The 25,997-nt window shown below is 54.0% G+C and overlaps 1 protein-coding gene across 1 annotated transcript in view; it reads right to left on the bottom strand.

Moving 5' to 3' along the window:
• Positions 1 to 23,272, bottom strand: part of ACSL6 (acyl-CoA synthetase long chain family member 6) — a 50,124-nt gene extending 26,852 nt beyond the window's left edge. The window contains exons 1-3 of the mRNA XM_013175827.3: positions 23,121 to 23,272; positions 1,897 to 2,117; positions 229 to 343 (exon numbers count right to left, since the gene is read on the bottom strand). Coding sequence (XP_013031281.3) covers positions 229 to 343; positions 1,897 to 2,117; positions 23,121 to 23,169 — 385 coding nt within the window. The 5' untranslated portion in view covers positions 23,170 to 23,272. The remainder of the gene's footprint in view (positions 1 to 228; positions 344 to 1,896; positions 2,118 to 23,120) is intronic.
• Between the last annotated feature and the right edge of the window lie 2,725 nt (positions 23,273 to 25,997).

Genomic DNA, 25,997 nt, shown 5'->3' with positions numbered 1-25,997 from the left:
ACTCTTCTAGCCTCCAACAGTCTCCGTGGGCCTCCCACAATTTTTCCCCTTCCTACACTATTTGGGCTTTAAAATCATTCTTGGCCTCCCACGTTTTGGGCCTCTGTAGTCTTTCAGTGACCAAAACGTTGGGGCCTCATACTCTCATTAGGCCTCTAGCCTTTTTGGGCCTCCCACAAGCTCTGAGGCTCCCCCCCTTTCCCTGCCTCCCCACCACCATACTCTCACCGGAGATGCTGAATCCCCTCCTGAAGACCTCGTACATGGTCCTGGCATCGTCGTAGTAGTGCGTCAGCAGCTGCGGGCTGTCCCCGATCACCGACCGGCGCGCCCCGTCCAGGCCCTGCGTGACAGACGACATGGCACCACGACACGACACAGCCCTCAGCACCGCCTGACGGTGCCTCTGCATCCATTGCTGTGTTCCTGCCCTGGCACCCAAGGGTGCCAGAGAGGTGTAACGTGAACCACAGCACCCATGTAACATGGGGAACCGCATCCCAGGGACGAGAACACGACCCTGCTCATCACCAGAGGAGGTGGCTGCTATTTCCCAAAGAGATCCAAGGAGGAGTTCTAAATCTCCAGATAACATGGGGGAAAATAAAATTAAATAAAAATAAAAAATAATAAAATAAAAATAAAAAATAAAAAAATTAAAATTAAAATTAAAAAATAAATAAAATAAAATAAAATAAAAACTATTGGCTCAAATTATGCTGGATGGGGCTGAGACGTTTGGGCTGGTGAGGATGATGGAGTGGGGACACCCTGGGGGGAGCGATCGCTCCAGGCTCTGCAGGTCCCCAGAACCACGGGCACCTTGTCAAGGACATCCAGACCAAAAGGAAGGACATAAAGCAAGCTCAGGCCACCAGGAGATAACGGCAGGAAGATAAAACCAGGGCTGACGCCACAGGCAGCCAGATAAGGAGGGAAAAGACAGGGAGCAGTTCCTAGTGACTCCCAGAGGTGGGGCAGGACGGACGAACAGATGCCACCATCGCTGTCAGACAGCAATTGAACAGGGACAGCGCTGCGAGTAGGAAGGGAGGCTCGGTAAAGACCCATCCACAAGGGTAAACTTTCTGGGAGAATCTAAATTCCTCCTGCCCTTTTAAAAAGTTGATGGAATTAAAGACAGTAAGGTTTCACAGGGGACACAGGAGAAGACTTTGAATTATCTTAGAGTTTCAGACATGAATTTAAGTTGAAACAATTTTCAGAAATATTTCTCCTCCTTAAAACGGAGCAGCTTCATTAAACTTTAAAGCCTCTTAAAAGCATGAAAATTAATAACTCCTCAGCCTCACCCATGGATCTGGGTATATCTTCTCATTATTGCAGAACTCAGAGCAGCCAGCACAAGAAGAGGAGCTGACCGAGAGCTCTTAACACTCTTGTAGGGACAACGGGTTGTGGATGTGTCCCTGTAAATGTGCTGCTGTAATTTTCAGTCATTGGAGGTAAAGCAAAGTTAAGATCAAAATGTTACTGAAAATTTAAGTGAATAGATTAGTGGGCTGGATTCTAGTTTTTCACTTTACAGAAAAAGGTGAATTAAGGAGTGAAATAATCCTTGGCCCAGCACACAACGCTGCTGATTTCTGGATGAGGTTGGAGAGCTCAAAATGAACAAAAGCACCTCCCAGCACCCGCTGGGGTCCCAGCCCCGGGCCTGGTGGAGGCTGGAGGCACCTCTGGGTGCCTCTGGCCTGGCCCCATTCCCCCAACCCACGGCCAGAAGGCTGCTGGAGGCCGAGGAGAAAACCCCAGCACCCCTCTGGGTACTGTGCCAGGGCTCCATCGCCCGCAGAGCACAGAAGTGCTGCCTGGACGTCCCCCCTTGCAAACCCCGGGTGAAATCCAGCCTCCCCCGTGCCGCCCCAGCCTCACCTCGACCTCCTCCGACTGCATCCGCAGGTCGCAGGGCGGCTTCACGGCCTTGGGCCGGCTGGCGAACCAGTAGGCCACGACGGCCGCGAAGGCACCGATGCCCACCAGCGCTGTGGTGGGCAGGTTGCGGAAAAACTGGCTGAGGTCGTCGAACTCGGGGAGCCGCAGGCTCCGCAGGATTTCCTGAGCTTGCATCTTCTCCACGAGCGACACGGCAAACTCTGCAAGAGCCAAGAGGGGAGCCTCTTCAGGCGCTGCCAACGCACCGCTCTGCCGCCTCGTGGGGCTGCCCGCCAGAAAATAATTAACGTGAGGAGAACAGCGTCCACGGAAGAGGTGCGAGAGGAGAGGGAACATCCCTGCGAGATCTCTAAAGGACACCTGAGCACCGGCAGCACAGCCACGTGGTTACTGCAGCAGGACCCAGCTAGGAGCGTAGCTCGGGGAGCCGAGCCGTCCTGCACAGGACGTTGGGGTCGGGCCATGCGGTGCCACCTCCAGCCACCGGCACACGCAGAGCAGGGCACAGCCAGCGCGCCTCGGAGCACAAAACGCTGTGCAGACACGCTCCCAAACACCGCTTTCTTCGTTTGTGCCAGCTTCGCATTCTCAGCTTCGAGCTCCTTATGGTTTATGTCAGGCTAAATTATAGGTGATTCGAGCCAAAGAGAGTTTCACAGCATCGCTTCAAAGTTTCCTGGAAAAAAAACCACCCGGGAGTGCCGGCTGGGGATAAGGGAGCGCCGGGTATCAGGCTGGGCCCAGGCACCGCCGGGTTCCACCCTGCACCGCCCCGGCTGCTCCGCAGGGACTGGGGGGCCCATGCCAGGGCCCCCCCTCGGGCACAGCCCTGGCATGGGAGAGGATCACACCTCAGCTGGTGGCAGGCAGGCGAGGGGACAAGTTTTGGGGCACAGGACAGCAGTACTTTGCTGTCCCCCGCCTGCTCCCTTCGTACCTGCCCGTGTGGCTTTGCTGCGGGTACAAGGAGGGCGGCTCGGCCGGGCGAGGCCGTGCTCCGGGGACTGGTGGTGGGGTGCTGGGTAAACACGAGGCATTTTAAATAACTTGTATGTGCAGTAACAGCCCTGTATCAGCTCCCTGCCAGGGAGCCTGTAGCAACTGCCAGCCCTGCGAGAGACAAGCCAAGCAGATGCTGCGGGGGGGGGGGGATCCAAACAGTTAAGGTTTCCTGTTAAGCCCCACAGCGCTATTTATGACTTTACCAGCAGTCAAGATCTTAAAGAAAAAGCTTTTCTGCCACGGGAACCCGGGCAGCCCCTTCCCCTCGCCCTCTGGTCTCGCTCCAGCTCGCAGAGACACCGAGTGATGAATGGAGGGGCTTCGCCCCCACGGGGCCCGGGGCCCCCCGCACAAAAGCACCACTGACGTTAACACAAACCAGCTTTTTTCCTCCTGGGAACAGTGTCTGGGACATGCTGAAGGTCAGGACTACCCGCTCGCAGCCCTTCCCCGTATTCATGCCGAGTGAGCTCCGGAGGCTGCCTTGTGCCAGCCCGCAAATGGGCCCCCCCTGCACCGGGCTGTGGGGGAAGTTTTCAATTTTGTAGAGCAAAAAGACAGAGAGAACAGCTAACCTTGCCAATTGGGCTAAAGGTGGGAGCAGCATCTCTCCCTTCTGTGGGCTCTGGCCCAGTCCTCCCCACGGGCCAGATCCTGCAGCTGCCCAGCTCCCCCCCCAGCCCCTCCAGGACCAATTGCAATGATCACAGCAGATAAAGCAGCATCTCAGTGATGTTTCTGTTACACCCAGGGTGTCATTTTCTCCCGAGCTTTGAGCATCTCTCCAGAAATCTGCTCATCTGGTACAAATCAACCTGGCTGCAACAACAGCAGGATGAACCGAGGTGGAGCGCCGGTCTCTCCCCTCACGGTACTTCTCCACACCAGGTTATGAAAAGCAGCTTGCAAAACACAACATCGCTAGCAGGCTACAAAAAGTGAGGGAGCTCTTCATTTACTAATGAATCAGCCATTTGTGCAAAAGCATTTCGGCCAGTCCCACTTAAAACTGCCTGCTCCCAGAAACACAATCTCTCCCACCAAAGTTAGCCGCCCAGTTTGCCACGGTTGCTGGTTACGCTGAAATCTTGAGAAGACTCCATCCGCACCAGCCTGGGAGCGGTGATTTGCAAGCACCTGTGCAGCCAAGCTAAAGGTGGAAAGCTCCGGGGAATGGGGAAGCAGTGGCAGCACGGGGGCGATGGGGTGCACCAGGGCCAGGCCCTCCTGCACATCCATCCCAGTACAGGGCACCGACGGACACTGGGAGCTCACAGCACCGGCAAGAGCATCGTGAGAGCCAGGGTTGTAGTAAAAAGAACAAGTGTTGGCAGCCAGATCTGGTAGCACACCAGAACACAAGTATTTCTGTTATAATACGGGTAATGGAGGACGTGTGATCACACCTTCCCTCACCAACTTCGCACCCCTCTGACATATGTTAGGGTGAGATTTACATCAGTACCTGGATTTGGGAAAAAAAGATATCTAAAGACATCAGAAATGTGCTTTTCAGCTCTGGAAAAGACAGGATGCTTTAATACAGAAACAAGAATCACTTACGATTACCGGCAGGTATTCGGCTTGAGCAAAGAGAAGGGCACAGCGCAGTCGGGGTTTGCACAGAACATAAAAGGGCTTTAAACGAAATGAGGGGAGACTTGGATTAAACGTAAGGAAAAAAAATATTCACCGTGAGGGTGACGAGGCACTGAACAGGCTGCCCAGAGGAGCTGTGGCTGCCCCATTCCTGGCAGTGCCCACAGCCAGGCTGGATGGGGCTTGGGCAGCCTGGGCTGGGGAAGGAATTAGGTGCTCTTTAAGGTTCCTGCCAACCCATCCCACCCTGTGATCCTGTTCTCTCTCCCTTAGAGGCGGTGGTAGGGACAGCGCAGCCCCACGTGTGCCACAAGCAGGGCGCTGCTGGCAGCACCTGCCCCGCGGTGCCATAAATCGTGCTGCAGCAGCCAAAGCTGCTCGTGGCCCACGGGGACAGCACCTCAGCTGCGCTCCTTCCACCCACTGCCGGGAGCTACGGGGGAAAATCAGCACGTTTACCTCAGCCAAACGCTCGCGGTGCGTTTATTTTTTCTGCCCGCTTGTGCCAGACTCTGCTGCCTTCTGCTCAGTCCCTACTTGGGCCATTATTTCCTGCTGACCCCAAGTTTTTGTTGCACAGCAAATCACACACATGCCAGAGTTCCTCATTCATAACCATATCGGCTAGATTTAATAAATAAATTTGACTGCGAGACAGAAGTTTGTTTCTCCCTGCTGAAGGATGCTGCTGGCCCATTTTCCCTGGGAGCACAGGAATTCCTGCAGCCACAATGTCTGCAAGGATTTGTAGAACCTTCCCGGCTAAAAAAATGGGTAAGTGCGTCTTGTTAGGGACTCACTAAGTTCACTGCAGGGCATCTCAGAGGACGCCACAGTGATGGAGATGCCACTAACAGGAATTAACAGAAAATACACGTGAATGCAGATATTCACTTTGTTTTCTTCCTAATGCAGCAGCAAGAGTGCTAGGATCCCTGGGAGAGCTAAATAGAGATGTTAGTGTGGCAAGTAGGGCCACAAAGTCGTCTGCTTGTATTCTCCTATTTTCATTTAATAATCTAAGTTCAGTGAAGACTAAATACAGAAACTGAAGGCAGGACCCTGCTCCTAGGAGAAAGCTTAAGCTGTCCAGGGGAGACCCCCGTACCTCTGGTTCCTCCCATCCAGCCTGAGACCTGTAGCTTCATGCACTGACCCCAGTTTCCAAACACAGCTGATTTTGGCACTACAAAGCTCACCCAGCTTGGCTTTTGCAACAGTTAATCTTGATTTTCCATCCCCAGGTGCCTCACGATGAGCCCGTACTTGATGGGCTCGAGGCAGCGAACCTGCCTCGGGACGGGGCCAGGAGAGGGGCCCGGGCATGTCTGAGAGGAGCCGCGCTGCTGGGGCACCCTGCTGCCAGGGCAGGTTGTGCCTCCCCCGCTTGTATTTCTCCTATAAATCATGTAATTAAAAATAGTAGTAAAAAAAATATTAATGAAAAAATCAGCACGGACCCTGGGTCTGGTTTCCCACCAGCAAGGTAGCATCACACACCCGAGCGCACCGCGAACAGCCTCTGCAGTCACCCTGGTCTCCGCAGCAGGATGCCCTCCGCACCCCCTCCCTGGCAGTTCTGCCCCATTTCTGTCACCTGCGGTGAATCCCCCGCCCTGCAACGAGCCCTGGCTGCTTGGGCTGTGTGCTGGCGCCTCTCACCCACCGGGGAGCTACGGAAAGCAGCCCCGGGAGCGTCAAAGTGGCACATGGAAGCACCAACGCGGACATTTGCCCCATACCGCATCACCACTGGGCTTGTGGAACAGCCCCAGGGCAGAGAAAAGAGACACAAACATGGGAAAAAAAAAAAAAGGTTTTGAAATGGGAAAAACGCGGGTTACTTGCTAGGAGTTAAGCGCTGTGCCTGATTGGGGCTGGCCAGACTGCACGGCGTGCCTGACACCTCCAGAGCAGCGCGTGGGTCGGGGTGAAAAGGGCTCCTGCAGCGAGTCTCCGGCCAGCTAGAAGAGGCGCTGTGCTCCGAACTGCCAGCCGGCTTTGTGAGCGGCAGGCACCACGGCGGCGATTCCGAAATATTTTTCTGGCATGCAAGATACAAACGGCACCATTGTGCGATTCGGTTTTGATCCCGTTCCTGCTGGAAGCGATTCTGTAACCGGAGATTTAGCGGCACGAACCCGCGTGGGAACAGGCTCAGACCCCCGCGGCGTGCACAGCGTGCACACGGGGAAGCTTTGCTCACCCCACGCAGCCGAGCGCCCGCACCCGTGCAGGCTGTGCCATCACCCCGCTGCCTGCTTGGGAAGGAGAGCTCCTCACAAGATGCCCTCACCTGCCGGCCCACCACGCATCCCCAGCAGGTGGGAACGGGGGCGGGATGACCTGTTTTGTGCTGGAAACCAGACAAAGCTTCTATGGCTCTCCCTCTATCCGAGCACAAATAAAAGGCCATTTGCACGCGGCTGCACAGGACCGGCCGGGGCTGGCTGCGGCTCAGCTGCTCCCTCCCCGGGAGCTGCCTGGGGCCGTGGCACCAGCAGCTGCCCTCTTTCTCCGAGGACACGGAGTCTCCAGGATCTCAGCTGTCCCAGTCCCAGGAGGCAGACGTAGAGGAACCTCCCTCCAGTGGAGCGGCACAAGATTTCTGTGCTCTGAAAGCTGCCTTGCCCCTCGTTCCGGCTCCACGGGCCCCAGACTGAGATTTCTGATCCCAAAACAGGGTCAGCGGCAAAAGCTCTGAACAAGGAGGCACGCAGCAGAAGCTGAGTGGGATTATCAGCCAGTGCAAGGTTAATACTACCTAAAACTTCCTTAGATGTTACCTGCTTCTGCTCCTGGGCAGCGGCATGTTCCACTGCAAGGCTTCTGCCTCGCCTTCAGACAGATCACACTGAAGCCAGCTCCTTGTGGCTTCCTCGTGATGTACCATTGCTTTGATCCTTGGGACTCTATATTATCATCAAAACTGTGCTTTCTGTTAAAAAAAATGCCTCCAACCCGCCAAAACCAGATCAAAACAAGCTCTTGCACGTGCTTTTCCAACTGTGCACGTGATTTTTCCAACTGTGAGCAAAACTGTTGACTCCCAGATACATAAAACACAATTACCATGTTTTACTTAGGCTACACCTAATTCTTTGCAGGGTCAAATCACAAAGATATATTTCTTTCCAGAATCAAAGCAAAAGTACCAGCCCTCATGGTTGCATTACAGCTCATTGAGTCAAGATTCAAAATGGAAAAAAGTCAATTTGGGGGTGTGTGGGGGGGGATTATTACACTGGGACTCAGCATAAGAAGCAAGAGGCAACTGATGCAGAGTACGGATTTGCTTTGGACACCTATTTCCATTGCTAGCGAACAAAGGAGGAGAGGGATGCAGTGCTGGCGAGGTGCAGCATCTCTCCAGGGACACTGGAGCAGCACCCAGAGAGCAAGAAATGAAAGAGAAGCAAGATGCAAGTCTTATTTTTACTAGATGAAAAACGTCCCTCTCCCCTCCCTTTGGGAATCAGACACGTCCAATCTGCTCGGCTGGCCTCCTGCCAGCAGGACTATTAAAGACTGACGTTTCGATGGTACGCAAGCCTCTTCAGCCCCAATCGCTTTCGTGCCGCAGAGCCGGCGGGGACTCGCTGCACCCCGGGGGCCAGATGGATGGAGCGGGGCTGGGGGAGCCACGGGGCCAGCCCGCAGCCAGCACAGCAGTTATCTGCCTCGGAAAGGGGGCGTCGCATCCAGGCCAAGCCTCCTTGGTCTGCTGAGAGGAATAAGGCAAATAAAGTTCACGGCGAGGGAACCGGCGATGCTTTCGCGTGACCTTTGGTTACTGCGGGGAGAGGACGCGGACGGACGAAGGGGAGCGGGGCAGCACGGGGCCGGGCGTGAGTCCGGGCTGGTGGTGTCAGGGGGCAGGTTCCTAGGGGAGGTGGGCAGGAACACGCTGCGTGCAGAAAGCCTGCTTCCAACACAGGGCTTCCAAAGGACTTTCTAATGCACATATGGATGCGTTTGTATGTATATATACGCACATACACACGTGTATCACATATATCACTTTGGGGGAGTGATGCTTCACGCTAGTGCTGCTGGTGCTCCTGCAGAGACGTCTCACGCTCCTGCACTGTGTTCCTGAGCAAACTCCTCCTCACCAAGGACCTGGTGCCCGAGCGGCACAGCTCCTCCGCAGCACCCCGCGCAGCACCGCGCTGCTGGGGACGTCGCCGGTGGCAGCGCCCAGTCCCGCCGTGCCACCAGCCTCCTCGCACCCAGCGCCAAAGGACAGGCGCAGACAAAGGACACAAATCTCCAGGCAACCCGCAGGAGCGGCACTGGCCTCCCGCTCCCGGCCCTGCTGAGAAATGCATTTGCATTGAAACGCATTTGCAAGACACAAGGTCCTTGCAACCATCCGCTAAAAAGGGAAAAATGCTAACAAGGGGCTCAATGTCCTGACAGGCCAATTTTACAGAAGGAGCACAATAATCACAGCATAAACAGAAGTATTTAAAGTATCTAAAATATCTACAGCATACCAGTCACTTGCCAAGAGAAATTACTCGATGAATAATTCAGAGGCTGTGTGGAGATCTTACTTTACACGCCCGTAACGCCGCAGAGAGCAAAGCCCACCGCCAGCCAGCAGCGCCCCGCGGCCTCGTCCCTCTGTGTCCGTGCCACCTATTTGCCACCAACGCCAAACCCACCCCGGAAAGCTTCGTCCTCCACTGCTCACCTCCCCGCCGCGCTCGGGAACAGCTCACAGATGGGAACCGGCCTAAAAATACGTCTGGCACCGCGAGCAGCCCGGCGCAGCGGTGCTCTGGAGCCACCGCGACTGACGCGTACAGGAAGGCTGAGGCCGCGATGCTGGTCCCAATCCGCCACCGCTCTGACGGGGAAGCGCTAGGAAGCCCTGCGAATATTTCAAGATTCCCACCAGAAGGGGAAAGCTCATCGGCTCAGAGCTCTTGCCTCTCAAGCCTACCAGACCCGAAGGCATGGCGAGGAAGCAGCTTGCCTCCCTGCTGAAGTGCCCTCCGCCTCGTCGCGCGGCGACGTGCTGCAGCCACAGGGCTCTGCCGGCCAGGCCGAGAGCCCCAGCCTGGGCTTTCAGGGGACAAAGCTCAGCGGTGCCTGGCCTGTTTCTGTCCCCATCACAATGTCCTGACCCTCTTGTGCCAGCGCGGCGGCTGCGCGCTCACCCCATGCGGGCTCAGGCGGCTCCCCCCAATCCGGCCAGGACAAACACAAGCCCAAAAGCTGGGTGTGTTTCTGGCTCCTTGGTCTCCTGCCTGCGCTCGGGGCAAACACCAGAAATCCTCACCCGTAATTTCACTGGGTGAAATTGCACCCCATAGCCCACCTGCTCCCTCTCAGCACCGTGGAGGTGCCAGGGGCAGGGGCACCTGGAAGAGCTGGCGGTGCCAACGGGTTCCGTGGGGGTTTGCTGGGGCTCGCGCCGCTGCGCCCTGCCTGCAGCCCCTGTTTGGTGCAGGGCTGTCTCCTGTCCCGGCACCGCACCGCGTGCTGCTCCTGCCAGGGCTGGCCTTCAGTCCTGGAAGCCGGTTCCAGAGAGTCTGCAAACCCTCCCTGAGCACCCCGGTTGTTTGTAAATCCTGTTTCTTGTGAAGGAGACTTGTTTTGCTTTTTATTTTTGAGTGGCATTGATGCTTGATTGTCCTGCATGCTACATGGTGCTTGGATGCCGCGTGGCAGGCAGAGAACAAACAGCTTAAATAATTGCATAAAAATAGTTATCTGGGGCAGAGCACAAAGAGAAGCACTGAATAGGGAGGGAAAAGCCTTCTGCACCCGCGGCAGGCAGCTCTGCAGAGCAGGGAAGACGGAGGTGGCTCTCTGCACACAGCCTGACGGCTCACTGCCAGGAGAAGTTTTGCTATTCGCCTGCAAACATCGACTGGATTTAAGCAAACCTTAGCGCTGCCTTTAGAGGCCCCGTTCCAGCTAAGGACCTCAGTAAGCCAAATTGTTTCCCAGCACGGCGCAGGGCACTGCACAGGCTCACGGGCTCCAGCTGCAGCACCCATCACGCGGCTGCCCTGGGGACGTTCAGCTCCAGACCTTGCTAATTCCTACTTCAGTGCTCTGGTTTCTTTGTTTTTAATGAAGAGCTCACCTTTAATTGCTGGGTGGAGGCTGTAATTTGCAGCAGTGCTGTTTACCTCAGCCGCACCCACATTTCCAAGCCTAACCCAGGGGCATCACTTCTGTGCTCCTGCAGACCCCGCTCCCCGTGGCCGGACCCTCACGATCGACGTGTGCGAGGCTGGCAGCAGTGACACGAGGGGTGAAGGGAGGCCAGGAGGCAGGAGCTGGCTCGGGCTGCTCTCCTGGCGTGTGCTCTGCTTGCACAGGGGCTGGGGGATCCAAACCTGCTGGATGTGCCACGGGGCTCCCCCCCCACAGGTGGGTGCTCTCCTCCGCCTTACAGAGACATCCTCCTGCCCCCCAGGCACCAGCTGACAGCATTTTCTGAATCCCAAAATAAGTGCCCTGCATGGCCACCACGCTATATTTGGGCAAGTATGGCAGCCCTGGCAGCACAGCACCCAAAGTGACGCAGAAACCTAAACAGGCTTCCAACAAAAGACCTTCTGTGACGCTGAAGGGAGCGCAATGGCATGCTCGGCGTTAGTCCTGCAGGGGATGGAGACAGGCAGAAGTGTTTTGTACAGCGCTTCTCAGCAAGGCGTGAGCCTCACTGTCAGCTCAGTCTGCACTGAAACTGACTCCTAATTTCGTGTCTCCTTCTGTAATACTGAAAGTCCTGTAGGAAGCCCGTGCAGAAGGGCTCAGCTGAGCTGCAGCCGTGAAGCGCGGTCACCTGCACGCTGCGTGCTCCCGGAGCTGGGCTTGGGGCTGCCCGTAGGATGCTGCCCGCGCCCACTGTGCCACAGAGCTGCACCTGCTGCTGCAGGAGACCTGCCATATAATAGCTCAGCACAGCGCTTATTATCAGTAGCAATGCTCTTTAAGCCAATATTACAGCTACAAGAGCTCCCGAACTGACCGACCTGCCAACACAGTAAGGACAGACGCACATGGACAGACCGAAAGCCCCCGCGTGTTGTGCCAAGCAGGCACCCCCGAAGCCAGCGCCGTGGCTGTCACTGGAACCTGAAGCTAGAAAACTACACTGAAAATGGCAGCTTAAAAAAGTAACAGTCGTGTCATGATCCAACTATAATAAATACAGTTGTATCCTTCCCAGTAAGCCGTCTATAATTAGAACAGGTTAATTACCAACCAAGTGCCCTGCAAATTGCAGAGCTTTCTGAAGGGCCCTGTGTGTGCACAGGGGAAGGAGCAAAGACCCCAAAGCGCACCCAAAGAGAGGAGGGTTGCATCCTGCCCCCCTGCTTGTGCAACAGGAGTGCCGGAACCATGCCAGCTTTATCCCGAACCAACCAGCAGCTGGAGGTGGCTTTGCAAGTCACGCAGACCTCCTCTGGCAACCCGGCAGTGGAGGAAGGGGCAAGAGAACAAGGCTTAAGGGAGTCACTTGCCAAAAGACCCGAAGGCAAGCAACTGGCAGACGGGGAGGCTTTGCACCACCACGGCTGGGGCAGGCAGGAGGAGCGGGCACGGCACGGCACGGCCTCGCCTGCTGCACGGAGCTGCTGCATCCTGCCCGCCTGCCTGGGCCCCTCGCCAGCCCCCGCGGGCATCACCACCACACAGTGCCTGCAACCAGCCAGAGCTTCTCGAAATAATCTCTGCATGGTTTCTGCACAGGAGGGTATCACGGTGCCATTAAAGGAACATTGCCTTGGTTCCTCTCTTGCGCGCGAGGTCAGTAAAAACTGGCCGTTCTCTGTAGAAATTGCCACTGCGTTAGGTAGTGATCTCACTGCGCCATAAAACGGCAAATAACCGGGTCTGGGCAGGTTTTGAGGATGCCCTGCAGCTGCACACAGGCACGGCAGTGGTACCGTCCCGCCACGCTGTAATCCTCCAGGAGCAGGGGGGGCCCTCTGCCCTCCAGGAACATCCCCAAGCCCCTGGCAGCAGCCTCCTCACATCCCCAGCCCGTCCCCATCGCCACATCAATGGCAGGCACCAGGGGCAGGCACACACCAAAGCAACGCAGCAAGGGGTATCTCCTCCACAGGTAAGGTTTGCACGTTCTGTGCTTAACCTCCAGGGAGCACCCCAATGACCCCACACGTTGGCAGGCTTCTCAGATGGGGCGCTCACACGTTTGTGTGCTTGAAGGCAGTGTGAAGCCTCAGCATTTTGTTATGGATCGTGCATAAATTTAACACTTTCAACCCGCGGTCCCTACAAAGCTTTGGCAAAGACACACATCGCCGCCTGCACCAGGAGATCCCGGCCAGCTTCCCCCACAGCCAGGGCAGCACGGACAGACCCACAGCCAGCAACGAGCGACACAGAGAGCCTGCCTTGAACTCAGGGTGGTAACAACTCAATGCACACATAGCCTAGAAACACGCAGGGTGTCAGACACAATGAAACAAGCTCGCTGGTCTCCTGCTATTCAAAGCAAGCCCTGACGCCCGCGCTGGGGCCAGGAGCTTTGGGGAATAAAGCCCAAACCGATGGCTCCAGCTGAGCCCTCCCAGGCAGCCCCAGGAACCAGCACCCCCGCGTTAAATGACCTTGTCCCCAGCACGTGGCCGGGGCAGCGCTGCACCCACGAGGTGCTCTGAGGCGCAGGGCTGGAGCCCCGGGCTGGATGGAGAAGCCACCGCCGCTCCTGTGGCTGCAGCTCCCAGCCCGCACGGGGCTGTGAAATTCAGCCAGGGCTGGGGCTGCAGCTTTTTCCCCCTCTAAGGCTCTTCGGAACATCTGAGAAAACAGGAAGCTGCAAAAGCCACAAACCCTTTTGGCCACTTGTGCTTCATCCCCATCCTGCTGGCAGCACCACCGGGCTCTCCCCCGGAGCAGCCCCGAGCAGCGCAGCCCAAAGCACCGCTTCCAGCAGCAGCAGCGCCCGCTCCCTCTCCGCAGCCCATTTTTTGTTTTGCTCAGCCCCATTTTTGTGGTTTTGTTTTGCTCAGCACCCAGAGCTCCGCGCACCCCAAACCAAGCAGGGGCTTCCCCCATGCTGCTTGCAGCCCCTCGGGGTGCTCGCAGGGCCGGAGCCAGCTGCACGTAGAGCCGACACGTCGCGACCAAGCAGCAGCAGCAGCAACAACAGCAGACTCACCAGCGGCAGCAGGCCGGCCGTCCTTCGCTCCCTTCCCAGGCAGTCAGCTCATGGTTGGGGCTGCCGCCGCCAGCGCGCCCGTACACGTACTTGTTGAAGAACTGCTGACTCCAGGACGTCCCACCCCCTTCCCATCTGCAAACTGCCGAAAGAAGTTAAGCTTGGCTAATATCAGCTTAGTCCGTATTAGCGCGGCGGCAGCGCCCGCCTGTAACCCTTGAGGCACTGGAGGTCTGGAGCTGGGATCCTCAGCCCGGCTGCGGGAGGGTGCGCGGAGCTCGCCCGCTGCAAGGCTCCCCCCCGGTGCTGGGGGCTGCGGGGTTTGGACACGTCCATTTGTCAGACCTCCCAAAAGCTTTACGGCTCCTAGCGGAATCCAGGCAAGGTTTTTGGGTATAAAACTACAAAGCCTTCCTGCGAGTGCTTGGTTTAAAATGAAAAGCAGCATCCTTTTTTTTTTTTTTTTAGTTTCTCTGAGAAATCCCATCACAAAATGAATTTTTACAGTGCCTGACAATGTTGAAGTCTGTGCTGCCAGTCCTAGTCCACTAAATTAAAGACTTCAGAGCCATAGTAGAATAAATGTGAACCACATGAATCAATAAAACAGTAAGGGAATAAAACTATGGCCAACATATTAAGCACAAAGCAAAAAACAGCATCTGAGACCCAAACAGGTTCTGTTATGTTACGCTGATAACAAAAGAAAAGCTTCACAATTCACCAAGACTGCCTCTCTGCAGAGTTCTCAAAGAACTCCAAGCATTCATGAATGAAGGGGCACAGATATTTAATGAGATTTTGGGCAAGCAAGTCAAACATCATGCGTTCGGTTCGGCTGTGGCTATTCTGCAATCAGGCTTAATTTATCAAATTGCCAGAGCAAGGCTGGGAGTGCCAGCCTAAATGGCCTGCTGGTGTAAATCAGCATCACATCGCTGCCTTCATGGGAGCTCAGCAATTTTCACCAGCTCCGGTCCTTGCCCCTCGTTCCTTATGAGCTACAGCCGGACAGGAGTTTGTAGTCAAACAGCTCAGGCTGTGAGCAGCCCCATCGTTTTCCACCAAGCGATTTATGGAGCAGAGCAATCAGGAGAGTGTTTTAGGGCAATACGGTTGTCTTCCCTTTTTCGGATGGGCCACTGAGGAAAGCTCGCAGTTCACCCAAACGCGGGGTTTGCTGTGGGAGCTGATGGTGCTGCAGCTCAGAGGCCAAGGGCCTGCTGTAGGCACGTTAGCGGGGCCCAGTTGAGCTGGGTGCTGAGCACTGGGGCTGAGCTCCCAGCCCCAGCCAGGCAGCTGGAGCTGCAGAGTGCTTGGAGCTTCAAACCAGGAGCCAGGCAGCTTCTGCTCCTGTAGAAGCTGCCAAAAGCTGGCCGTCACCTTAGCAAGTTAAGTAGCAGGGGTGTCTGTACTCTGCAGGTACAAAGGAAATAAGACTTCACCTCTTGTGCTGATTACTGCTCAGGGTAAAGCTCAGAGAGATCCAACTACCAGTAAAATCAATGGAAAGGCTTCAAAGGACTGTTATGTGTTTTGGCTGACACCCGACCTGTCCAGAAAAAAAATAAAAAAAAAGTGATATCATTAAGTCCCAGTGCTTTTAGTGCTTGTGACTGAACACAACATGAAAGAGAAGTATTGTCGAAGAGAAACTTATTGAATTTCTCTACGTTTTTACACTTTATCAAAGTTAATGGGAAATACAGATTAAGGTTGAGTTTTGAACCAAGCGATGCTTATGGCCAGGAGGATGCAGCGCCGACCGAGCAGCTAACCGAGGCTGCACACCAGGAAACCACAGCCAGAGTTGCAGCCGCTGCTCCTTTCATCCCACACAGCACTTTGAGACGATGAGGATAACCCCCCAATATCTGCTACTTGGTCTTTCAGGACGTTCCTCTAGCCCAGAGCAATAGCTTCGGTTCCTGAGCACAAACCTGCCAACAGCACTGGAGATTCCTTAAGGCCCATCCATGGAAAATGCTGCCCTGACCATGAAGTAAGTGCAGAAAACAGCTGCTGATTATAATAATGACAGTCATGTCCAACTGGGAGACTGCAACTTTATATTTTGCTATTTTGCAGACTCTTTTTCCTTCCTATGACTTCTGGTCAGACGTTATGCTCATATTGATTGTGCAGTATGTATTTCTGACCACTTACAAAGAGCAGCAAGAAGGAGAAATGCTGTATGAACAGAGGATCAATTCAATAATGAGGGGTACTAACATGAGCCTACCAGACCAGTGTTTCTGACTCTTCTCCTACCAGCCCTCAGTTTCCTTACACTGCAACGGTGCTGACGAGTGGCAAGGGAAAAAAATAAACCCACGATGACGGTTTGGTTGCTGATGCAGCTCTCCCCAGCTGCCACCCAAGGAAAATCTTCCAGGCACCCAGAAGTGGAGCCTCCATTTTGTGGCTGAGCACGGTGGGCACGGCACGGATCCTGCCCTGGTGCACGGGGCTGCTGCCCAGCACCGCACCGGGAGGTGAGGGAAAAGGGTGCGTGGCCATCACCACAAGGGAGGCTTTTGAGAAATCTGTGGCTGGGCTGTGCTCGGAGGTGTTCCTGGATACCCAAAATTAAATACTTCGCTGAAATGATCGCTTTTCTTTTGGTAGTAATAGCAGGCGGTTTTACTGTTTGAATGTTTTAAAACTCTCGGTTTACATTTCAGGATCTTTGCTGTTGATTTAGTTTGGGGAGATTATTTAAACTTTAATTTAAACAGCAATTAGTCTAGCTGTGGTTTTGTTTCTAGTCAGTTCTGCTTTCCGATTTTCACACCCCAGAGCATGCCCTAGGTTTGCCTTCCTGATATGAGTGCAACTTGCTTTTATCCAAACGCTCCTATTTTCACAGATATTTTCAAGTCATTCCGAAGACATTTCAGTTCGTGCCGATTTCGGCAGACTCTCCCCAAATCTCTACAGATGCACACAGGCGAATTTACAATTCAGAGACACGGGGGAGTTCTGCAACCTCCTTGCTGCCGGGCTCTTCCCCTTCACCAGCACTTTCCCCTTTCCAGCCTTCACAGCCTCCTTTCTGGATGTTTTAAGATGTCTCTCTCTCTGACATCGCTGTTTCTTGCCCTCCTTGCTCTGCCCAGAGCAAGGCTTCAAAGAGTTAAGGCGGAGGGGGGGGGCCTCACCCTCAGCCCCTTCCTCCGTCTCAATGGCTGGGAGCTTTTGCCTTTTCAAATGTGTTTAACCAAATAAAGTGAATAGAGGATATGCAAATGCTTTTTCCCAAGCGAAACACAGGCCTGAATTGTTGCTGGCAGGTCACAGCATCACACCACCCTCAGCAGCCTCTCAGCTGAAGGGATTTGCTTGGCCTCTGCGGCCGCCGGGAGCGGCAGCCAGGAGGAGGCCGCGCACAAACCCCGCTTTGAGGCAGCTCCAGACGAAGGCCGGGGCACCACGCAGCGCCGAGGTCACTGGGGATCGCTCACCCCGCGTCCCCAACTGGCCCCTGACCCCGTCCCACCACGGCCAAGCAGAGGCCGGGGCCAAAAATGAAATTATTTCATAAAACCGCCCCAGCGCCCACGGCGGCGACGTGGGGTGTGCCGGGGAGGGGCCCTCCAACAGCGCCAAATGGGCGCAATGGAAGTCGCTTCGTGAAGGTTTCGTGTTCGTCAGGCTGCCGGTACAAGGCAGGCGACCCTTCACAAGCAGCCAGCAGGAGTTAGGAGAACATTTTGCAGAATAAAAGCGACCTTGCATGAGCTCATCTCCAGTTACAAATAACGGTTTTGCCTAAAACTGAACTTTACTGGACATACAAGCTAAAACATATTTAGAATTTCAAGAGGGATTCTGATATGTCTTTTTTTCCTCCATCATTAAAAACAATCTTCAAAAGATATCTAAATAATGTTCATTCCACTTGTTATACCTAAATACTGGTCTATACAAAATTCTGCAAAAAAAAGACGATCATTCACATCATTTGTTATTTCAGTGCAAACATAGCTCAGACTAAGTCATTTAAATCAACAAAATAATGGTTTGCTCTCTTCCCAGATATGTTTCCAAAGGAGAGGAAAAAAAAGAAAAAAGGCATTAATCAGCTTGGTCATGTCAGCACGCCAGCCAAATGGATGTACGGCAGCTCTCGCGTGGTGCCACCTAGCAGCCACGGGCGACACGATGTGGCTGTCCCATCCCATCCCAGGCAGGGCCTCCATCCCCAACCGCATCAAGGGTTTGATATTTTTTTTCGAATTTTCCAAACAGGAGCGCTGCTAGGGCTGCAAGACCCCCGCAGTCATTGGTCTCGACTCCCCGCTTAGCAGCAGCAACACCCGCCCTGCCAGTGGAGCCGATCCGAAGGGTTCGGCAGCCTGGGAGAGGAGCTGGCCATTGCTCTGGAGGCCACGGGGAGACCCTGGCGCATCCTCCCCTGGGGCAATTCGGCCCCCCACGGCTCCCCAGGGGAAGCAAAGGCCACTTCAGCCCCTTCTCTCAGCCAGGAAAAAGCACAGTGGCTTGGCTCGCCCAGCCCAGGGAAGAAAGGCTGCGAGGCTTTCCATCCAACAAACCCCATCCTTTCCAAAGGGTAAAGCTGTCCGGAGGAGGGGGCCCAGCCCCAGGAGCCGGCAGGATGGGGACAGAGCTGCCACAGGGGCAATGGTGTCAGAGAGGAGGTTGGGCTGTTGGCTGGGAAGGAAACACCGGGGAAAACAAACGGATCAGCTGCTGCTCTGGCACCCAGTGAGGCAGCATCTGGACTGGTCACAAGCAAAACTGGGTTGAAGCTTAGATTTCAGTGCCTAGAACAGTTGCTCTGCTGGGCAGGGACTGTTGGTCCCTGTGCCGAACGACACCGCTGGCCCGGGGGAGAAAAGCCAAATAATGAAACCCAGACATCCCTGGGTCGCCTTGACCTCACCGAGGCCAACCCACCTTACACTGATTTTGCAGTGTTACTTAGCAGTAGTGAAGTGGAAACTGCTTCCCTGTGGTGTGGCCTGTCTTCAGATTGTATCTACACCACAGCAGCCACACGGTTGAGCAAATGGAAATGTGAGCTGCATTCTTGCAACACCATCGCACAGAGATCTAGATGTAAAAAAACTTTTCTTCCCTTCGCTGGGGTTTTCCCGATGAGATGGTGTTTTCCACTGAACGATACGTCTCTTTGAGAAGCTTCCTGTGGTGCAAAGGAAGATGGGCTTGGACAAGATGGTTGGATTTATCTTCTTTCCACATTTCGGAAAGCGGTGCACCACACAGGGGGCAAGACTGACAAGCACCCTGCTGGCTAACAGCCCCCACCAAGCAGGGGTTGCGTTTTGAGACGGACTGGATTTTCCAAGGCACCTGCTACACCCCGCAGCAGCATCACTGCCCGTAAAACCCCGCGGGTGGGCAAAGCGCGGCCCCGGAGCTCGGTGACCAGCACCGGGCCCTGCGGGATGAGCAGGGGCACGGCTGCCCACGCGGCTCCGAAGTTCTCTCCGGGCTAAAAATCCCCACTCGTCCTCCCTGCCTTACCCTCCTCATCACCAGCCACCAAGATTTCCATCGCGCAGTCTCCAGTCCAAAGGTTAAACAATTTTATCTATATACAGAGCGTATGAAACAAACAAAAAGCCAGAATTCCTCCTTCCTCTGGCCTCCCCTGGCCTCACCTCCTTCCCCACCGGCCGCGGGTCACCTTGAAGGCTCTGTGACAATGTTTACAGTGAGAGGAGGATTCGACACAGTGAGCGACTTGTCATCAGTAAGCGCTGATAGCACGCGATGGCAATCAATCCGAGCCCAGCAAAACATCTACCTGTGTCACGCTGTAGGGAAACAACGCTCAGTTCCTCGGAGGCTCCAGAAGAAGGATTTGCAAGGACTCGGAATCAGCACGTCTGGAAAGAAAAGTCCCTTGGGAGCCAGGCTGGGCTCACAGCAAGCTACAGGACAGCTCAGAAAGAAGCGTGAGGAATCCAACTCTTAAGGTGGGGTTTTGTGGATCTGAGAGATAAAATTCGAGCCTATTAATCCACAGCACAAAGCCAGGTGCTCTCTGGCACACCTTACTCCGCTGCATCTGACCTACTCCCAGGGTCAGAGAGCATCTGGGTTCACAGGCACTGCCAGCCCTTGTTCAGAGGGAGGGGAGGAGAGAGGCCGAAGCAGTTTGGACACCAGGACCTTCTCCGGAGGGCCGAGGGCAGCAGCAGAGCACAGAGCACATCGCTCCCCATGCGCCCGCTGCCTGCAGCCCTGCACAAACGGCAGCGGGGACAGCTCGGGCCCTGGCTCCAGGGGCCTGCAGGGCTTTGGCTTCGCTCAGCAGCGCGAGGGACATAAAGAGCAGCCATGAGAAAACCTCATTACTTGTATTGATCCACCGCCAAAGGAGCGCATGCAGAGCACTTAAAAATAAAAATTGTATTAATAGATGCTCTTCTTTCTTCTTCCTTGATGATAAAAAAAGAAGGTGATTAAGCCAATCGTTTTGTTTGGGTCTGCGTGGAGGACTAATCTAGCAAAGCCGAGATGAAAGCCACGGGAACAGAGCCGTGCTCGGTGCCATGCAGCCAGCGCAGAGGTGTGTGCCTGTGTCCTGCCACTTCTCTCTCTTGCCCTGACCTGCCGCCAGGTCGCTGCAGGCACTGCTTGAAATGGTGTACTGTGGAGGAAGGAAGATGCTGATATTCCTCTCAAATTCCTCATGGAAATGTAATAAACAGGAAAGGTTTAAACCCAGTGGTGCTTTGCAGCGTTTAGTGACGCGAAAACCACGGCAGTTGTACCCTTACTGGTGCGATGTGGTATTTCTTTGTCCCTGGCTTGCTCCCAAGTCAGCTTTCCTACATCCACGGGTATTCAGTTAATTCAGCTTACCATCTGTCTTCAAAGCTTTCCTCCTCTTTTCATTACTTGGAAATATTTGTTATATCCATGGTAGAGTGCAGACAAAAATCAAATCAATGTCCAGATTAGTCCAGAGCAGCAGAGAAAAATTGCTGTGCGCTGCCTTCCCCCCGCAAGCAGGCAGAGAAATCCAGAAACATTTCCTCTTTCCTTTTGATGGTATCTAGCAACTCTTCAAATGGAAAAGTAATAGAGAGATGGAGAATAAAAGCAACTAAATATATCCCATCAAATAACAGAGGGTTTGCCTCCCCTGTAGCAGCCAGCACTCCATGGGTTGGTCTGAGCAGCCCTGGGCATCTGCTCCGTTTCCCACACAAAGCAGAGCAGGAAACATTCCTTACCCCAGGACCTACATTTCAGGGCATCCTCAAGGACTCCGGAGTCACAGTGCAAGAACCGGATTTAGAAGCGGGACCGTACAAGTCTCTTGCAGCACCACATCAACCTTCTGCTTCCTTCGCAAACACGCACTGACAAATATTTTGGGATGTAGCGGCGGTGGCGGGGCAGAGCCTCCTCCTCGTGCCTCCGCAGGTCCCGCTTGACCAGCAGGAGCCAGGGGAGCACAGGGCCCCCCTTCATGCTGAGCGGCGGGGCTGGCGCAGGGATGCAGTCGCATGAAGTGTGGAGGGAAGAAAAGAGCGGGGAAGTCTCTGGGATTCCCTATTTTTACTCAAGGGGAGAGGAGCAGGGGACTCAGCTGTAACCTCGTCATGCTTCAGCCAAACCAGCCCCAGGTGCAGCTCCCTGGGGCAGAGGTTGTTGTTGGGTTTGTTTGCTCTTTTGCCAAGCCAGGTAACAGAGCTCGTCTGCGCATTAGGAAACAGCTGTCTTTGTCCTTCTCAGACTTACACCATTATTTCACTGAGGTGAGCATTACAGACCCATCCTCAACTACTCAAAAGCCTTGTAAAGATGCAAGAAATTCACTTAAAATAACCCAGAGTGCTGGGCTGGGCTGTGATGGCCACCCAAGAGCACCTCACTCAGCAAATCGGCACAGCCACCACGTTTCCTTGGCAGCACGGAGCGGTGCCTACGGGATGGAGCCACCAGAAGACCAGGACCACGAGCAAGAGCAGCAGCCAGAGCATGCAGCTGAGCAAACGTGGCACTGCCGGGTCGGATGGGGCCCCCCTGGGCCAACGGGATCCGTCTCCCTTAGGTGACTTGTGCTGTGTCTACCAGAGGCAATAGCAACGCACCTGTCTTCCAAAGACACCTATTCTGTAGATCACAACATTAGGCTGAAGTCCCCACCCACACTAAAATCAAATGGGAAAAGAATTAAGGGAGGCCATGAGCCAGGGCAGTGCCCGAATGGACGAACGCTTTGGGACAGCAGGAGACGTGAGGGAGACGCGTTGGGATGCAGCAGAGCGAGCACCGAGACGGGAGGCACGGGGACACGCTGGGATCAATGCCGCAGGGTGCACGCGGAGGCCTGGGAGCAGGTGCTGGCCCACGAGACGCGTCCCCAGCCCGCCCCGCTCTCCTCCTGTTGTCATAAACAAGCCTGCCGGAGCTGGTAATGGAGCTCCGAACAGTCCCTGGGGCCCTGGGCCCAAAATACTGTAACAAACACTTGCCTTGCAGCCTCCCAGCCGAGTCCTGCTTTCTGATTCACCCATCTAATTCCCTTTGGGCAAAATTAGCGCTGCATGAGTTTTGCCACAGCTCGAAAGCAGCTGATTCAAGCTGCTGATATAAGCAGCTGTAAGCCCACCGACTTTATGGGAGCTGCCAGGATATTTTCAAAGACAAAATGCAGGCCAGCGATACTAGGGTCCCTATTTTTTCCAGGGTGAAACATCCCTTTTCAGAGTCAGAAGCAGCAAGCAGACATGCACATAAACAATCGCTGTATGTTTTCCATTCTTGGTGCTACCCAGCAGAATATTTACCTAATAATGCGAAGACGCTGTCTTTAAAAATCATTTTCCCTTTTGTACTTCTTCCCCTTGGTAGTCTGCTTGTTTAGAGGAAAGCTGTTGGACAAAGGGGAAACAGCACGGGCATTGAACCTCACCTTCCCTTGGAAAAGGCACTCCCAGATTCAAAGCACCCAAACCTGAACGAGTGCAGCAGACCGCTTAAAGCCGAACCCCTTAACGCCTGACAGAGAAGCACCTATCTCAGACCAGCAGTCGTTTTCTAGCCCAGACACGCTTCGAAGCACCGTTGCCTGCCCACAGACAATGGGATTTGAATCCAGCCCCCTTGCCCAGCGGGTACAGCGCACGAGCATGCACGCGCATCCACGAGCACACGGACACAGCCACGAGCACACGCACCCACGGGAGCACACCCACGCACGCTGCCCTATTTCCCAGCCCCACTCCAAATAAATCACCGGACCGAGCACCCCTCTGCAGGCAGCCCAGGGACATAAACCTGGGGGCTGCTGGGGGGGGGATGAAGCAGGGAGCCCGGCCGAGCCCCCATCGCGCTTCCCCATCCCCGGAGCCATCCCCCCCCCCCCAAGCAGCGCGCAGCCCCCCGCGAGGATGTCGCGACAGCCCGGCCCTGTCGCGATAGCGGCGGGGGCACTCACCCAGCAGCAGGCAGCCGGAGCCGGCGGAGCCCAGCAGCGGGCCGAGCATGCCTGCGGCGCTCCCCGCTCCGCGCACTGCGGCGCGCTCACTGCGCAGCGCAGCCCGGCCCGGCGCGCTCCCCCGGCACAGGGCGGTATTTTTAGCAGCCCCCCCCTCCTTCTCCTCCTCCTCCTCTCCCCATCCCGGCGAACCCTCCGGCTTCGTCTTGCCAAGGCTGAGGCTGCCGGGCCGGAGCATCCCTTCCCTGCCCGAACGCGCAAAGAGCATCAGGGGAGGGGAGAGGAAGGGGGGGGGAAATTTCGCCATGGCTGGTGCTTCCCCTTCCTGGGCCGAGGGAATCTCTGCTGCACAGGAGCGGTCCTGAAAGCCCTGCCCAGCAGAAAGAGCGAAATACCTCCAGCTCCAGTGCCTAGGAGACGGCTGAGCATCGCCCCAGATATTCTAACGCCTTAAAACGCAGGGAACGGCTGTGCACGAACGGAGATAAAACGCACTAGTGATGGCAAATAACGCGAGGGGGGTGCGGGGAGACAGCAGATTTATGTTCTTATGGATTCCACCTTTTCCCCAACAAGCTGGTAGTAGAAAATTAATCTGGGCTCCATGGTAGAAAGGCTTTGTAGAAAAAGGCTTTACAACGGCTGCGCCAGCAGTGACTCCAATGTTACGTCCCCCGGTAATCACAGCACCAGGGGGGTAAAAGTGGGTCAGGAACGGCACGGAGAAGAACAGGCACCATAGCCTTGTTCTTCGGCCTTCTGAGAGCCTAACATGGCAGATCTGCAAGGCAGGCAGAACTGCTTGCTCAAAGCTGTGATGTGCAGCTGCTTAACTCTTTGTGAGCACGTAGCAAGGTACACCAAGGAAATCCCTGCACGTATGAGGAATTAGCACTTGTTCAGCACTGATTATAGCTGTCCAGGGCAGACACTTCCTTTTGAAGATAAAAACCTTTGATTTTCTTTAAGGTGAGAATGGAGCTGACAAAAGTGAAGAATTTCCATTTGAAGGGAGAAGACACTTTTCAAGGGTGGTTTCTGATTCACTGTGAAAAGGACTTTAAAAAAAATCCTGCATACGAAAGACTAAACTGATGTCACTTGCATTGGTGTCACCGCTGCCCACTCTTGAAACCTGTTAGGAAATTGCTACATCCAATTGCTCAAGTAAAGTGGGCTTCCAAGATCTTTGGTCTCAAAGCAAAAAGACATCATTAAGTGTGCTAACAAGTGCATTGGGAACTGAAGACAACTGTATCTGTTTCCTCAGACTACAGGTCTCATGGTAAACATTGCTGCAGACTGCAACAGTTGTGACTTCAGTTACACCTGGTGTCAAAATCAAACAAAACAGCTATAAAACTGGACTTGGAAAATCATCTCTACTGCTAAACAGTCTATTTTAGTTAAGAGCTTTTGTCTAGCCTCTTGCTGATATCTTATTTCTAGATAAGGAAGAACGTTTTCTACCCCACTTTGTACCTTCCTCCCTGCAGCAAGTTTTGTGTGCTTGAAGACTGACAGCACATCTTGTTTTCAGCAAGCAACCAAAATCTCACAGCCACTATGTCTGAAAAAGCCCAGACTTCCCCCAAACCACCAGTGTCATTTGCTGAGCCCTGCTTCTAGCTAATGGAAGTTTGCAGGAGCCCAGAAATGGCAACACTGGAGCTGATGGATAGGACAAATTAAGTCATCCTAATCCCATGGGATCCTTTGGCTTTTCAGGCAATTGAATCTTTTAAATACTACTACTTTAGGGAAGTGGAGGGAGCAGTAGGAACTGGTTGAAGTCCACCAGCTCCCAGAACTCCGCTAAGCTTCACAGCAAAGAGATTTGCGCATACAGTCGTACACTGGGTCCTGAAAACTCCTTTCCTCCTCCTAGCAGAGAAGTGAGGATCACTGACACAACAGCTACCACCTGGACCTCCGGGCACCCACAGGGTGTCCGCCTGTGCCCTGCAAGCAAGGAAGAGCTTTCCTGACCTCATCAGTTCCCGCAGCAGCTCCTCCGATCTCTATGTAGATTTAAAAAAAACTGGTGACATCCTGTGTTTCACCACAAGCTTCCTGCCTCTGTGCGCGTAAACCCTCTTCTAATTCTTGACTTATATTTTAAGCCTTTAGTAGATTTCTGCTTCTCTGTACACTAGATCCCAGGGCAAACTTAGCCCAACTGATCACAAGGTCTATCTGAGGTCATTTTCAGAAGTTGCTCACACCCCCGTAGCAGCCCATTTTAGTGCTCTCACTCATCGTGTCCCTCATTGGGATGATAGCAATGGAGATTTTGTTTCTAGAGGTGTCAGTGACAGACACCTGTCATGATGCCGAAATTTTCCGCAGTGAGAAGTCACTCAATCTTACTCAGAACTCATGAGTCACAGAAGTGTTCAAAATTGCTACAACACCACAGAGCCGTCTCTCTGCAGCAGAGGCCATACCTTACACCATCAGGAGATTTAAACCAGTAACAGACCAACAACAATCTTCTTAATATCCACACCAGAGAGCAACATCAGAAAAGATCAACCAGGGCCTTTGTGCTTACATTCCTCCCTAAACTATGTTAAGTTTTCAAATTCATTCCAAAACCTGTCGCTACCAGAAGATACTTCTACTCTGTTCCATCACAGCTTGGTCTGGGTTGTAGAAAATATAAACTATGCCAAATCCCTGTGAATAAACAAATTCAAAGTGCTTCCTACTTGTTCACACAATTAGGTGCAACAACAGTAGTCTAAAAGAGAAGATATCATCTATTTCTTATTTTTTGATACTCTTCTGTGCCCGTTCAATAATCTGATGTAATTTAGTTGCCCCCAAGTAAAGTTAATACAAAAAAGTTTCTTAGAAAGTGTTCCATTCTGATAA

This window comes from Anser cygnoides, chromosome 14 (assembly GCF_040182565.1).
Source record: "Anser cygnoides isolate HZ-2024a breed goose chromosome 14, Taihu_goose_T2T_genome, whole genome shotgun sequence".
NCBI lineage: Eukaryota > Metazoa > Chordata > Aves > Anseriformes > Anatidae > Anser > Anser cygnoides.
Note: the sequence above shows the minus strand (reverse complement) of the source record. Positions and strands in the feature narration are given on the sequence as shown.